Source organism: Brachyhypopomus gauderio, chromosome 9 (genome assembly GCF_052324685.1).
Source record: "Brachyhypopomus gauderio isolate BG-103 chromosome 9, BGAUD_0.2, whole genome shotgun sequence".
Lineage (NCBI taxonomy): Eukaryota > Metazoa > Chordata > Actinopteri > Gymnotiformes > Hypopomidae > Brachyhypopomus > Brachyhypopomus gauderio.
This window is the reverse complement of record NC_135219.1, coordinates 19146868-19162349: the sequence shown is the minus strand read 5'-3', so window position 1 is coordinate 19162349 and position 15482 is coordinate 19146868. Positions and strand designations below refer to the sequence as shown.

The window sequence follows — 15482 nt, the reverse complement described above, 5'->3', positions numbered from 1 at the left end:
TTTCTGACATTGGCCTATGTGGTGAACATGTTGCAGGCTTTAGAAATTCCTTATTGGCTGCCTAAATTCCTTTGGAGAAAGAGGAGACCCTGGTCCCGACCAGGTGCAGATGACCTCTGGGACGAGTTATAACGGATGGTCTTTTTATGCGAGGTAATACCTCTTGTGCTTTTCTTACCTTATATCCTACAGCATACGTCTTCTCAGCTAAGTTCATTTATATTTAATGTTATATTTAATGAAAAAGAATGTAAATTTAAGAGCGTTTAAAATAATTAATAACATTACGTCTTTATGTGTAGTCCAGATTGGGTTGATTGCTTGTCCTGCCAACAATTCTGTGCCTCTTCTTTGCTTCACATTTAGGCATTTTGGCAGAATCTCTCATCCACAGAACCTTACATATTACTAATCTGTCAGTATGTGTGTTCCCTGGGAATCAAACACACTGGTGAAGCACACACCAGGAGCGTTTAATAAACATGCTCCTGTTACTCACCGTGCTGTCGGCTGCCATATTATGACCAGAGTCGATTCCTCTGACAGACATGGAAGGAACGCCTTTTCCATCATCTCACAGATGAGTATCGTAAGGTTTTTCCTTTCATCACAAAGGCAATCCTCACTTTTTCTTGGTTTTGCACCCGAACCCTACAGGCTATTCTATGTAGTTTTAGCAAATAGTAGTTGGGCATTTCTGTTCTGGATGCTTGTCTTTGTACAAGAGCATGTAGCAAGCCCTTTAAGATTATGCTGGGTTTTTTTTTTACAGCAATCTTTGACATATCAATACCCATATCATGGACAATGACAAATGGTTTTCTTCATGATTAACAGTACTCTTCAGGGAGGCAATATTGCAGTGTTGTTCTAGGTTGTGTACCCTAACCAGTGCATTCTTCACATCATCTTCGAGATTCTAGATGGTATCCATTGTGATACGAGTGTCAGTCATTGTGGATAATTGGTAGTAGCTTGGTGAGAGACAAAATTCCATCTTTGGTCATTCACAAAGGAAGTCTTCACTGCTTCCTCTAGAGTCCTGGCTATGCAAACTGACCTCCCAAGAGGATCCTCATGCCGAGAGCAGAAATCATTACTAAAAGAGGTCTTGTAGATAAGCACCTTCGTACTGTATCTCAGCAGTCTTGACAAATACACATATAGATAGGAGAAACCAGGACAATATAACAAGCCAGTGTTTCACAGCCATATACGGTTTGTGTTGATGAAGCATGACAGAACTTATGTTAAATGAACAAACTACAGATTTATTTTTTGCTTTATACTGTTTTGTAATATGTTGTATTGTTTTGCATATGGCTCTCTGTGTGATGACTGAGACATAATCGTGTGAACAGATGTATGCAGATTAAAAGGAAGTTGTCTAATAATACTTAGTCAAACAGAAGAAGGGTCAAAACCAGAGAAAGAACAAGCCAGCCAAAACATGTTCCATAAACATAGTCAAAACAGTCCAAGTTAAAAAAAAAAAAAAAACATCAGAGGGAAAATCCAAAGGGAAGAGTAGAAAACAAACTAGGTCAAAGTTACCGGATAATCTAATATAGCACTAGACAACACCCAGTATGATCACTGAGGTTCAGCAATAGTTTGCAAAGTTCAGGTGAACCAGTCCAGGTGTATATGGTATAAAGGAATTGGGAACAGGTGTAGATTCATTAACGAGGGGAGGAGGCTCGGGTGAGTCGGGCTGTGGAATCCTGGGAACTGGAGTTCCTGACTGGATACATGACACTCATGTCTCTGTTGCTCTCCCACGTGCTCTTTTTAAATATTTCTACCTGCCTGTGTGTTTATTCTCTATCAGTGTTCTCCATTCTCTCCGCCCCCTACTCTAATCCCCTTCCCAAATACATCCACCTGTTTCTTATTAACCTTTCCTTGCTACACCTGTGCCTCATTCCCCTTGTGTATATAGACCTCCCTGTCTGAATGATCATGGCCATTCGTTGTTTTTACATTGGTCTTGCTTTGTATTTATGCCTTTGTGGCGTCTGTAAGTGAGTGTAACATTATTCAGTAGAACCGAGTCCACACTCACTGAGTGTGGGGACGGGGGTTGTTAACACAGGCTCCTGTGTCCCTAGAGGCCTGGGCTAAAGCAGTGAAGAGCTGCCCATGCTCTGCAAAGTAATGTCAACCTGTATGCCATCCGCCTAACCACAGAGGCCCTGAGACTTCCTGCAGGGGCAGCATGGGAAATGTCAACCAAAAATATGTTTCTGTGTCAAAAGTGATTCAGTGACGTGATGCCTCACAGTTGCCACAGCAGTGTAAATGCAAAGCGTAAACGTTCATGCTTCTGTCTCTACCTTTGCTTTCGTATTACTGTCTCCCCAACGACTCCTGCACCAACCTCTAGTTCTACCTCAGCTACACCAAAAGGTGGTGTATGGATACTTTTACTATTAATGTCCTATCAGCTCAGTAATGCCATTCAACAGGCACTGATGCACTCAATGAAATGTATCATTATGTAGTAAATATTTCCCTAGCTACTGGTTAGCCACCTCCTGGGAATCATTGCTTCATCAGTAACCTCACAAAGATTTCTTAGACACAACAGTGTGCCAAAGAAGCATTTCAATTCCAGGCTTTTCCGAGTCAAAAATGTTACTCAGATCCTGGAAAATGCAGCAGCACTGTATTTATTTTCCCAGCATGGCAGAGCCGTCCCAGAGAATCTCAAAAACGCCTGGATTTTATTTTGGTATGCCTATTGTCCATTGCCTTGTTATTCATTTGTTGCCCATTATTCATTCTTTATCCCTCAGAATGTTTGTTAATGCTTTGCTCTGATTGGCCGCCTGCACTGCATGTCATTCAAAAAGCATGCAGAGCTGAAATGTTTGAGAACTGCTACTAAAGTGGGAGTCTATGGGCTACCGGTAGCCTAGCACGTGGCTTGTGCCACACCCATCCCAGGTGGTTTATGTGTGCCTTATTGGCCTCACAACCTGGATACCTCGTATTTATGTACAAATTGTAGCCAGTTATGGTAGGCATGCATATTAAGGACTTTAGGGTAGCTGATGGTAATGTGCAATCAAGACAGAAAAGAGATAAACAAAGGCAAATGGAACAGTAAAACCAATGAAACAATGAAAATATAAAAATCTCTTGCATTATTAGAATTTAAATTAAAAAAAAACACAACAATCAATGCTATACGATGGAAATGTTAATCCTCATTTATCTTCTACATTTTAATCACTATTATACATTTGTGGTTTAAAGAAGAAGAATTACAGTAGACTAGAACAGTTGATAAATAGATCTCTAATTGTAGTAATCCATTTATTAGACAAACCTTACCTCTGCATAGTCATAACAATAACCGAAAATTACTTCAGTGTTTTCTCAAAAAAATTCAGGATTCTACCCCATGCATCCACCTGTGCATCTGCATGAGGTTTTGCTTCACCTCCGAAAGCAGTCACTTGCTTAACGGCTGCATGAAACCCCGAGGGGTAATGGGGCATGTATGGCACTTGCAGAAAGTGCCCTGACTTTGGATAGCTCACCACCTCATAGTCTGTCTTTCCATGTGCTTTGAGTCTGCTGCATGCCAATTCTGCATAGTAGGCACTGTCCCAGTTCCTGTCGTCTTCTGACACTAAGAACAGGAACTTGCAGCTTGCACGCTCAATAGGGATGACGGTGGCAAGGTTCTCCTTTGCCATGGGATCTTTTACAGCATCTCGAATGTCTATAATTCCTGATTTAGTTATGACTATCTTTTCATTATTGGCTGTAAGGGCTGGGATGACTATGTCTTTGTAGTGGAGTGGAAACATGATATTGGCAATGCAACCATTGATACAGACAGTGGCTTTCACATGATCCAGGAACGCTGCCATTGACAGTGCTACATCCCCACTCTTTGAGAACGACATTATGCCAACTCCGGTTTGTTTCACCTGTGGAGAGAAGGAAAGAGTGAGGCTTGTAACCGTGTTTTTACACAGTTCTCAGTTTACACAGTTTTCAAAAATGCCTCTATAGACCTCAGGTTGCATCTGCAGGAACGCAATGGCTTCTTCAAAGTACTCCAGGTCAAGCCTTTCAATCTTTTTACTTGCATCCTGGTAGCCAAAAAGAGACAGGGACAACACCACAAATTTCCTGTTTGCCAGCAGAGCCGCTTCTGGTTCGGGTGGATGTCTTCCCAAAGTACCCATAACTACAATTCCAGGGAATGGGCCTTCTCCTGTAAGATACACCCGTTATGCTCTGTAAAATACTTGTCTAGTAACAGTGTTACTTGTAACACACAATCGAGGCAAGCTTGACGTGATTTTTTTAAGGCAATACACATAGAATGTTTTAACAGCATTGTACTCATGGACGTAATTTTGATTTCAAAAGTGGGGGGACATGGATTCGTCGCTATTTAAATATTTGGTTTTAACCGTAAAAACTGGGGGGGGCCCAAAACCGGCTTTTGAAAAAGTGGGGGGGACATGTCCCCCCCGTCCCCCCCCGTCCCCCCCCAAAATTACGTCCGTGATTGTACTACAACCGATGTGTAAAGTCTTGAGAAGTCTTTAGTTTTGTATAACCCAGTATTAATAACTTAATTGCAATAATGTACGTTATTACCTTTACTGTATACGTCAGATTTGCTAATTAGATAATTCCATATGAATGGAATAAAATATTAGGGAGAATTAAAAACTTTTCTTTTTACCTTGTACATTGTACCGTTGTGATTGGGAAGCCGTTAAGTACAGGGCGAGAACTTACTTTTGTTGAACACGTTCCCTTGCAGCTACTTTGTTGGATTATGAGTGAAACCGCTTAGTCTAACTGTTCCTCATAGAGGACGTTAACCAGCGAGGCTTCTTACCGGGAGGCACGAAAAGGGTCCCAAATAACCTGCTTTCTCGCACAAGAATTCTCCGCACACCCTCAGCTAAAAAACGCCTTTGGTGTGTCTCATTGGCATGGATTTCATCACCACTGGAAGCCTCTATTTCAACTAAAATGGCTTTTGAGGCGTCACGAGCCGTCAGGTTTTTGTGGGGAATGTCTGGCCGCATCGACCAAAACAAACCCATCGGTTCGACACCTGTGTAGGTGCCACCTAGGGAAGAATGTCGGGACAGGTCAACTTCTCCTTTCTTGTCCGCTTGATATATGGCCGTGGCCTTGAAAACAACATTATTATCATCCTTATGTTTAGACCGTAGTTCGACCTGTTGTTGTGGAGCCAAGCCGGTCAATTTAACTTGAACTGGTTCGTCAAAAAAACAAGTAGTAGGTAGAATTCGCAGCCGAACTCCATAATCGGAATACGTCCTCGTTAGGACATATCTCGGTAAAAGTTTATTAATCTGTCTGCATAACATCGCCATATTGCAGTGACACGAAGTTGCCAAATACGTCTGAATAAATCCCCCAGTTAGAGTCTTTTCCAATAGTATACGGCGCGAGACTGGGAGACTCTCTCACCATGGCTCTCTCATCCTGGCTGCACCGCGCTGGTGAAGTTCCGTTATAGTATCGCGTAATTTGATAGGAATTTCAAAATAAAAGTAATAAATGAGAAGCTTAAAATTGTATTATATATATATATATATATATATATATTTTTTTTAGCTAATTTACCGTTTCTACATAAATAACTACATATACTAGTTATACCTTCACTCTTTGTATTTACGAAACATCCCATATGGCATTATAAGGATGTTTGCAAAGGATTTGAAAACTTTAATGCACATTAAACTTAACGTTTTGCAGATAAAATTCAGGTAGAAATACATGAAAACACAAACAAAAGATTTCCATTTAGAACTTTATTTTTGCAAAAGCCCCATGGCTTACCCTCTTTAAACACTGTTCAATTTACAGTTGATTGGTATTCACAAGTTGTCAAGCACCTCTGCCATAAAATGGTGCATGTCTTGCACAGATTCAAAGCCAAACACGAAAGGGTCCATTACATCACTTTGCTCGTCCTCATAATGCCAGGCTTCTGTCCAAACAATAAAATATTACACAACTATAATAGGTTAACCCATTATAGACGAAATTTTTATTTTATTTTATTTATTTTATTAAAATTAAAATTAGATGAGACAAGCAGACTGATGGTAGTTATATATATATAAATGATCAAGCAGCATTACTAAATTAATTAAATTAATATACATCTCCTTCCACTGTTATTATCTATTTACTTTCACAGTATCACACATTGCAGAATTTAGGATGAACATTGTTCCCATGCGAAGTTTACAATGCAGATAACTTAACAGGCTATTCTTAAAAGTTTTCCTTTCCACAAAGTAACTTTATGAACATATACACTGCCAATACAAGACTAGAATGTAAGATTCGTTTGTGTACAAAAACGAGGTATTTCAACTTGCACTAAACGCTGGCGTCGGCCATTGTTTTGCACACAAACGAGCATGCGCGAGATCAGGAACGCGTTTGTGCCATGGCCAGGCAGCCATGCACAAGCAGCCACAGGGAGGTGGTCTCTTTTCTCGAGCCGTACCCTCCTCGTCTTTTCACCCAACAGAGTTGCTGAGGCGTTACAGCCCCGCAGGCAACGCCCTTGAGACGCTGATAAGAAGCCTTTGATCTGAGTGAAGTCTCTGTTGATGAATAAGGATGAAAATATATATAATTTTAATATGTAACTTACAATCTAGAAATAACTGATTTTTTAATGTTTAGTAAGCGTTCATTTTATTTTATATAAAATAAAGGCAATTTATTTTATGGGCACAGTAATGCTAACAACATAAATAGGGGAAACTATTGCTGCATGCCAATTCTGCATTCATGTCTTCTGACACTATGAACAGGATCTTACAGCTTGCATGCTCAATAGGGATGACCGTGGCAAGGTTCTCCTTTGCCATGGGATTTTTTTTAGAGCATCTCGAATGTCTATAATTCTTGATTTAGTTATGGCTATCTTTTCATTATTGCCTGTAAGGGCTGGGATGACTATGTCTTTATAAACATAGCTATAATATTTAGTAAGACTAACATTGAAAAACTGTTGGTTAAACAAAATGTTGCTTTTGAGAGCTTTTATACCTGAAGTTTGAAATTAAGTTTGCTTCTGAGTGGAGTTTCGATGTTCTCATTAAATGTTTCTTCCAGGTTGCTTACCTGGTTAGACTTTGGAGTCTAAGTCTAAAGTTGCTGTGGCCTACTTAAATTCAGTTCTTGGGTGAATGCATTCTGCTAAGTTCTCTATTATTTCTTTCTGATTGTGTGGTTGCATTTTGTATTATTTATGTATACTGGGATTTCCAGTTTTGGCTCTTGTTTGGGTCTGTAATTCTGTAGAATTCACATTCTGTAATGCTACTGGTTGAATGAATAGCCTACTGTATGTAACTAATAAAGACAAAAACAAAACAAAAAAATAACCCCATGTTGAAATTCTTAGTGCAACAAATCACAATACAAGTTCACATGTGTGCTTGTTATACAAAAATATAACTTTAATGTAAATGTGAAATTCATTAATCCATTAATTAATGCTTGTGAGCTACAGTATGCCCATGTCAAGAAAACCACTCAACCCTCAATAGAAAACATTACAGAATGATATGAAATACAGGTAAACATATTCACATGATATATCGACTGAATCATGACAAACGTATAGTGATTACAGTTGATTACTATGATCATGCTTTGAAAGCCTAAATTCCATTTCAGTTGCTTATAAAGGTTTGGGTTTAAAAACCAAACTTTCCCTATAATAAATACTAATATAGTAACACATCCATCAACATTCTCAGTGTATTCAGGTTTAACATGATACTTAACGTTAATTAAACAGATGCTAAATGTTAATTCTGATTTTAAATTGAAGCTTTGGCTGCCTGTTATGGAAAAACCAAAGTGAACAGTTAGACAAATACGCTTCTCATGCTGATTCATTAATCATAGGATCTACTAGGATTCATGAATCAAGAAGATTCTGTTGTGATTATTTTTGTTGCTGTTATCTGATCAAGTTTCTGCTTTTGCTTATTTACGTACGAGAAGATAAGACATGTTACAAACACTACATATAAAGAGGGATTTCTTCCAAATGGCAACAACATCCACGTGACGCTTCTCAGGAAATCTGGTCAGTCTTCAGTTTCCGTGTAAAGTTCGATTTGTAAAATAGCATAACAGTCCCATCCCATAATGAAGATGCGGGTGGGAGTATATTAACCTAGTGTATCGTGCTATTTAAAATGACCTATGTCGGTTTACCTCAAATGCACTCGGTCAGGATATATCATTGCGCCACCTATTTTCTGTGGCAGCTCTTCAGCTGATGTGAAAACCAAAACAGTGGTGGTGCATGCACGACTATATAGCTACTGTAATGGAAATGCCATGTCGCGGTTTTTCTGATGTAGACATTATTTTTTCAACATTGCGTGCGACCCGATGAGGAAGTCGTAGGTCACTCTCGGGTCAAGGGACCAGACGAGAGGGGGAGGAAGACGGGAAGGAAGATAAGTTCCCGAGAGAAAACTTCGTGCTGTGCGTAGGCAAGCATACCGACATTAACGTATGTCTCATCTGTGTAATCTTATGTCCTTTTTTTTGGTTTTGAGTACGTGACCAGTCCCTCAACATATATAAGGACTGGCAAAATGTAAAATAAACTAGAGTGCTTTGGTGAAGTAACACATTTGCGTTCTTGGATAATTCAGATGAGAAGAAATTCACCCATCCCACGAAATCATCATTGTTGTTCAGGTTTTTGAATTATACGTTTCAAGAATTCGGGCCCGGTACCTGTCCAAAGAGACTGTGCAGGAACTTGAGGACCTTGCGGATCAGGGGTGTGTGCACCCACAGGCAGCAGTGCAGGCTGGCACTCAGCAGCAGGTCAAAGGGCACGCCAGATGCCTGAGCCCGCCAGGTTCTTCAGGAAGAGGCCGGTGACTGACTTGAAGACGCTGGTGGGGGAAAGAATCACTAGATTCAAGCTGAAGATTTTCCCACAGAAGAGCTATTTGGAACAAAGGCAAAACTAAACAAATGAATGAATCACACCCGGGGTCGTACATAAGGCTAGTGTATCTCATCAGTGACATATTTCCATGTCATTTCATCCTACAACTGTATTCTTAATCCAAGAGTGTATAATGCACTATACTCTGTAAACCACAGCAGTTCAGATTAAAACTCCAGGCTATCAAATTCTCACACGTATTAGCCATTTGGAGAAAAAGTTATGAAACACGATAAAGAAACAAACCCAGTTTCACTGGACTGCCAACCACTGCAAAGAATTTGACACACAAGGGTCAACAATAAAATGGCTGAAACATGGGGAGGTCTGCGGGAAGGAAGCATGGAGTCTGAGTCATCTCTTGTGTTCTTTATTTGCTTCAGGCCTAAATGTTTATACATTTCTCATTTCATGTACATTTGAGTGGAAGGCAGGCTCTTATATAAAAAGACATTACACTTGCTTTGAGGGGCAGGGCAATGCCCCCCGCACCAGTCCAGCACACAACGATAATCAAAAACCTAACAAAACACAGGGGCCTATATCCAAGGGGTGACAAAGACAGAGCACCTGGGGACAATTACGAGGAAGGGAGACAAGATTCAGGTGAGATACATAAGGGAGTAGAATATGGGAGGACCCAAAAAACCAAAACAAACAAAAGCACATGGCAAAGGAAGAATATAGAGACAGATTTAGCTGTTTGTGGAGCAAAAAAAGCTCATCAAGCTTATCTGCAATAATACCATTGGTAGAACGTGAAGCGGTTTCTTTATGTTGAATCAGACAACACTCAAGATTAGAAGTTGGTTGACAGATCCTCATATAAGAGTCACAGCCACATAAAATAATAAAAGAGGGAATTGCTTCTATGAACTCCCTGAAATGACACTCATTTGGTGCAGACAGATCAACAGAGTACATTCCACTCAGGCTCAACTAGATAATCAGGCATATGATTCAGCTGAACTGAACTTCAGAAATACAGTTATGTAAGCCGCATTATAACTTAATTTTTAACAAAATGTCTGGTGTTTACAAATCAGTTACCAACTAAAGAGTTACTATCTAGCACAGGACTAGGACTAAAGGAAAACACAAAAAATAATTATGTGATCAATACTTAATTGATTTCCAGCAGGAAACCATCACCACTTTACAGCTCAACAGCTAAACATACAAGCTCCACGTCCAGGCCCGGAGCAAGCAGACTTATTTATCCAGCCTTACCATACTTTTAGTTAGCACCTTGACTTGTGATTGCCCTGTAGATACAGGTTAAAATCTTAAAAGGTGTGGCATTGGTGTTATGTAAATTCAGACCCTTTTCAATCTTCCAATCATCACTGTTGTTAGGAAAATTGCTTTTAAAGTAATTTCTTGTTCTTAAAGTGTGACTAAGCAAACATACCGATTGTTTGCAGGAGTCTGGAAGGGCAGCCACATTAGAGCAAATATATATATATATATATCCTCAATATTGTTTAAGCTACATAAACCATATTTCCCATGTCTGAAACTAGGGGGAATAAACAGCATTTACAATGATAAAGTAACCTTTACTTTTAGCTCATTCTCATGAACAGCCAATGTTTCTTCTCTGCAAAGGCAAATACTGCTGAGAACGATAGACAATGGGCTTGTTCAATTAACTTACAATGGTTTGAAATTTAAGAAATAGGCCTGGTTCTAGACTGTATTGGCAGGGCTATAAACTGCATTAGCATTTTATTAAATGCTAAAATTCTGCAGATTATAGATTGACTGCTTTATGTATATTACCAATTAATGTAAAATTCACTTTGATTCTGTCACGTCCGGAGCGTGGCGAAGAACGAGAGAGAAAATCCTTCTGAACTCGAACGGACGTAACGTTTAATTGAACAGATAGCGCAGACAGCGCACATAGAACACGGAAACACACAGACACGTGTATGACTCAGACAACGACGAGCACAGGACACTGCGCAAACGCACATTAAATAGACAGACCACATAAACCCCATGTGATGACGAGACGAGCCACAGGTGATACGGATTATCACAAGACACAACCGCACCCACGGAGATCCACTGACGCAGACGACTAGACGCAGACGACGTAAACACACGCCCAAAACGGAGGGGTCGGGGACCTCAACGTGACAGATTCCAATGTACAAAAATTCAAAACAATGGGCAGACATTTCAATACAAATAGAATATTAATATCCATCAAAGAAAGTTACAGTAATTTTACACTAATTCAAGTATTGCAAAAAGAGCAAAGGGCAAATGGACCAGCTAAACAATTAAAATATACAAAATTGTTGCATGATTATAATAGCCAAATATTTTAATCATCAAAAAAACCCACAACAAATCATGCTATAGGATGAAAAATTTAATCTTCATCTTCTACATTTTAATTATACATTTGTGGTTTAAAGCAGCAGAATTACAGTAGACTAGATCAGTTGATAAATAGATCTCTAATAATTGTAGTAATCAATTTATTAGACAAACCTTATCTCTGCATTCCTAGTCATAACAATAACAGAAAATTACTTCAGTGTTTTCTCAAAAAAATTCAGGATTCTACCCCATGCATCCACCTGTGCATCTGCATGAGGTTTTGCTTCACCCCCGAAAGCAGTCACTTGCTTCACGGCTGCATGAAACCCCGAGGGGTAATGGGGCATGTATGGCACTTGCAGAAAGTGCCCTGACTTTGGATAGCTCACCACCTCATAGTCTGTCTTTCCATGTGCTTTGAGTTTGCTGCATGCCAATTCTGCATAGTAGGCACTGTCCCAGTTCCTGTCGTCTTCTGACACTAAGAACAGGAACTTGCAGCTTGCACGCTCAATGGGGATGACGGTGGCAAGGTTCTCCTTTGCCATGGGATCTTTTACAGCATCTCGAATGTCTATAATTCCTGATTTAGTTATGACTATCTTTTCATTATTGCCTGTAAGGGCTGGGATGACTATGTCTTTGTAGTGGAGTGGAAACAAGATATTGGCAATGCAACCATTGATACAGACAGTGGCTTTCACATGATCCAGGAACGCTGCCATTGACAGTGCTACATCCCCACTCTTTGAGATCGACATTATGCCAACTCCGGTTTGTTTCACCTGTGGAGAGAAGGAAAGAGTGAGGCTTGTAACCGTGTTTTTACACAGTTTTCAGTTTACACAATTTTTAAAAATGCCTCTACAGACCTCAGGTTGCATCTGCAGGAATTTAATGGCTTCTTCAAAGTACTCCAGGTCAAGCCTTTCAATCTTTTTACTTGCATCCTGGTAGCCATAAAGAGACAGGGACAACACCACAAATTTCCTGTTTGCCAGCAGAGCTGATTGTGGCTCAGACGGATGTCCTCCCAGAGGACCCAGAACTATAATTGCAGGGAATGGGCCTTCACCTGTAAAATACACCTACTGTTATGCTCTGTAAAATACATGTATAGTAACACACAATTTAGGCAAACTTGACATGATTTAATAGTTAATTTTGCATAACCCAGTTGATTTCAATAACTTAAGTAACTGTACATGTTGAATTTGCTAATTAGTTAATTCCATATGACTGGACCAAAATATTTTGTGGTGAAAATGTACTTTTTTTTTACCTTGTACTAGTGCTGGGCGGTATACAAACTGGTGTGCAATTTATAATATTACATATAGCTGGTTCACATAAGTTGTATAAACCTACAGTTTTGATGCTGTCTGAAAAATGTTTTAAATAAAAGGTTTAGCATTTTTAAGCATTTAGCATGCTATATTATTCACTACTTTAGTGAAAACTGATACTACTACTACTAACTACTAATACTACTACTACTATTTGAAAACTGATAATGTTGGGCCATGCAAATCTCTATTACATGTAATACTTAGGTGGAGACGTTTTTCTAACAGTGGAATAGGGTACTTTTAGCACTGTAGTAATTCTTTTCATAATCAATGCAGTTAACACATCATGCAAGGGGGGGGGGGGGGGGGGGGGGTCCGTCAAATACCGTGAAACCGATATAATTTCCAAAAATACCGTGATATAGAATGTTGGTCATATCGCCCAGCACTACCTTGTACATTGTACCGTTGTGATTGGGAAGCCCGTTAAGTACAGGGCGAGAACTTACTTTTGTTGAACACGTTCCCTTGCAGCTACTTTGTTGGATTATGAGTGAAACCGCTTAGTCTAACTGTTCCTCATAGAGGACGTTAACCAGCGAGGCTTCTTACCGGGAGGCACGAAAAGGGTCCCAAATAACCTGCTTTCTCGCACAAGAATTCTCCGCACACCCTCAGCTAAAAAACGCCTTTGGTGTGTCTCTTTGGCAAGGATTTCATCACCACTGGAAGCCTCTATTTCAACTAAAATGGCTTTTGAGGCGTCACGAGCCGTCAGGTTTTTGTGGGGAATGTCTGGCCGCATCGACCAAAACAAACCCATCGGTTCGACACCTGTGTAGGTGCCACCTAGGGAAGAATGTCGGGACAGGTCAACTTCTCCTTTCTTGTCCGCTTGATATATGGCCGTGGCCTTGAAAACAACATTATTATCATCCTTATGTTTAGACCGTAGTTCGACCTGTTGTTGTGGAGCCAAGCCGGTCAATTTAACTTGAACTGGTTCGTCAAAAAAACAAGTAGTAGGTAGAATTCGCAGCCGAACTCCATAATCGGAATACGTCCTCGTTAGGACATATCTCGGTAAAAGTTTATTAATCTGTCTGCATAACATCGCCATATTGCGTTGGACACAGTGTTGCCAAATACGTCTGAATAAATCCCCCTGTTTCACCCAACAGAGTCGCTGAGGCGTTACAGCCTCGCAGGCCACGTCCTTGAGGGACCGTAAACCACGCTGAAGTTGGTTACTTATTCGCAGTTTCAGATTCGTTTGGTTACTTATTCGCAGTGTTGCGAATGACGCCGTTAAGGTAACGGCGTCATTTTTTCAGTAAATGGATAATATAATTAATTACTTTTCCTGTCGTTACAACGCCGTTGACGTTACTGGTCATTAAAAGCGGTGCGTTACTACATATTGATATACTAACAGTAATTAGAGCGGACCGCTGCCCAGGCTAGTGAGGAGTAACAGATCTCGATAGGTCACAGTTCTCGGTGTAACACCTGTTAAACTTAACAAGTCAGTAAGCGATTGGCTAAGGCAGCGTTATGGTAGCCAATCAGAGCCAGTGTTGTTACACGCGTGCCGAAGCACACCAGTGACCGACACAAACGGAGAAGATGCAGAAATGGCGAGTCAGGAGCAAGCCGAAGAAAAATTTGCATTTTCAAGGTGGCAATATAAACATTATTTAAGAAAATACTTGAAGTTCCTGAATGGGTGTTTGATTTATTTAATTAAGAATAGAGGTTTTATTGTTAAGTTTACTTCTGTTGTGAACAAACCAGTTGTCTCAGGTTGAGACAATTAAATTTAACTTGATAGATGTAAATGCACTTTATATAGTGTAACTGTTTACTTTTGCTTTTTTTTTTTTTTTAGAAAGATTTGGGATTTTAAAGGATTTTATCCTGCACTGGTCTGTGGATGTGCAATAAATATCAAAAGTTAAACACCTTTCTGAGTTAAACACTCATTTCAACTGACTGTGAAAACTGCTTTTTCAAAAAATCCTTATTCATTGGCATATAACTTTTTTTAAAACTGTAATGCAAATAGTTACTTTCCCTGGTAACGAGTTACTTTTATTATAGAGTAATTCAGTTACTAACTCAGTTACTTTTTTGAACAAGTAGTGAGTAACTATAACTAATTACTTTTTTAAAGTAACGTTCCCAACACTGCTTATTCGCAGCTCTGTATGGTTCCTTATTCAAAAAGGGTGTGTTCATGATGCGTGTTTGCTGTGCACTTTGTTTAAAAGCTATAGATTAAACAAACGAGTGTAGGAGCATACATTTAAGAGGTTATTGTTTCCCATACTGATTTTGTGAATGTAGAAAAAATATTTAAATATAATGAAAGCATTCCTTTTGTAAAATGGTTTCTATTTCATTCGTTCCAATTGTATGCAATTTGTACATGATGATTGAATTCGTCAGCATTTCTAATGTAAGGAAACATATTCTTAGATTTGAAAACTAAAAACACAGAAATGCTGTTCTCGAACACAAAGGAATCGAAAGAAGAAATACCAGCACACAAAATGGCATATTGAGCAGTGGACATATAGGTGAATGAATTTAAAGGGGCAGTTTCAGAGGCTTATTGAAGGCCTTATTGATGGTGGGCCAGAGAAATAACAAATGCATCATGAAGAACAGGTCGCTCCCTAAGAGAGGAACCTGATTTTAGCCTGACCCAACATCATTTAATACCTCAAATCTAACTGGAAACATGGCATATTGAGTAGTAAAGTGCACAGGTGAAATGGTTCAGAGGGGCAATTTCAGAGGCTTTCTACATGCCAAACAACACATGCAAACAACACATG

General features: G+C 39.6%; 2 protein-coding genes and 1 long non-coding RNA gene across 4 annotated transcripts; 1 reads left to right on the top strand and 2 right to left on the bottom strand.

The window, feature by feature from the left end:
• Positions 1-3192: 3192 nt before the first annotated feature.
• On the bottom strand, positions 3193-5503 carry LOC143523341 (acyl-coenzyme A thioesterase 1-like). The gene is made up of 3 exons (XM_077017727.1): positions 4874-5503; positions 4032-4234; positions 3193-3944 (listed from the first exon to the last, which is right to left on the bottom strand). Exons 1-3 carry the CDS (start codon positions 5379-5381, stop codon positions 3369-3371), a joined length of 1287 nt encoding a protein of 428 aa, XP_076873842.1. The 5' UTR covers positions 5382-5503; the 3' UTR covers positions 3193-3368.
• Positions 5504-8151: 2648 nt separating this feature from the next.
• On the top strand, positions 8152-9723 carry LOC143523339 (uncharacterized). 2 transcript variants are annotated; one of them, XR_013133310.1, is made up of 2 exons: positions 8152-8569; positions 8761-9723. It is a non-coding gene; the product is annotated as an uncharacterized LOC143523339 (long non-coding RNA). The 2 variants fall into 2 exon arrangements; XR_013133311.1 differs by having other exon boundaries at positions 8715-9723.
• Positions 9724-9843: 120 nt separating this feature from the next.
• acot20 (acyl-CoA thioesterase 20) lies at positions 9844-13819 on the bottom strand. Its single transcript, XM_077017726.1, has 3 exons — positions 13255-13819; positions 12226-12428; positions 9844-12138 (listed from the first exon to the last, which is right to left on the bottom strand). The coding sequence occupies exons 1-3, from the start codon at positions 13760-13762 to the stop codon at positions 11563-11565; spliced, it is 1287 nt and encodes a 428-aa protein (XP_076873841.1). The 5' UTR covers positions 13763-13819; the 3' UTR covers positions 9844-11562.
• Positions 13820-15482: the final 1663 nt, after the last annotated feature.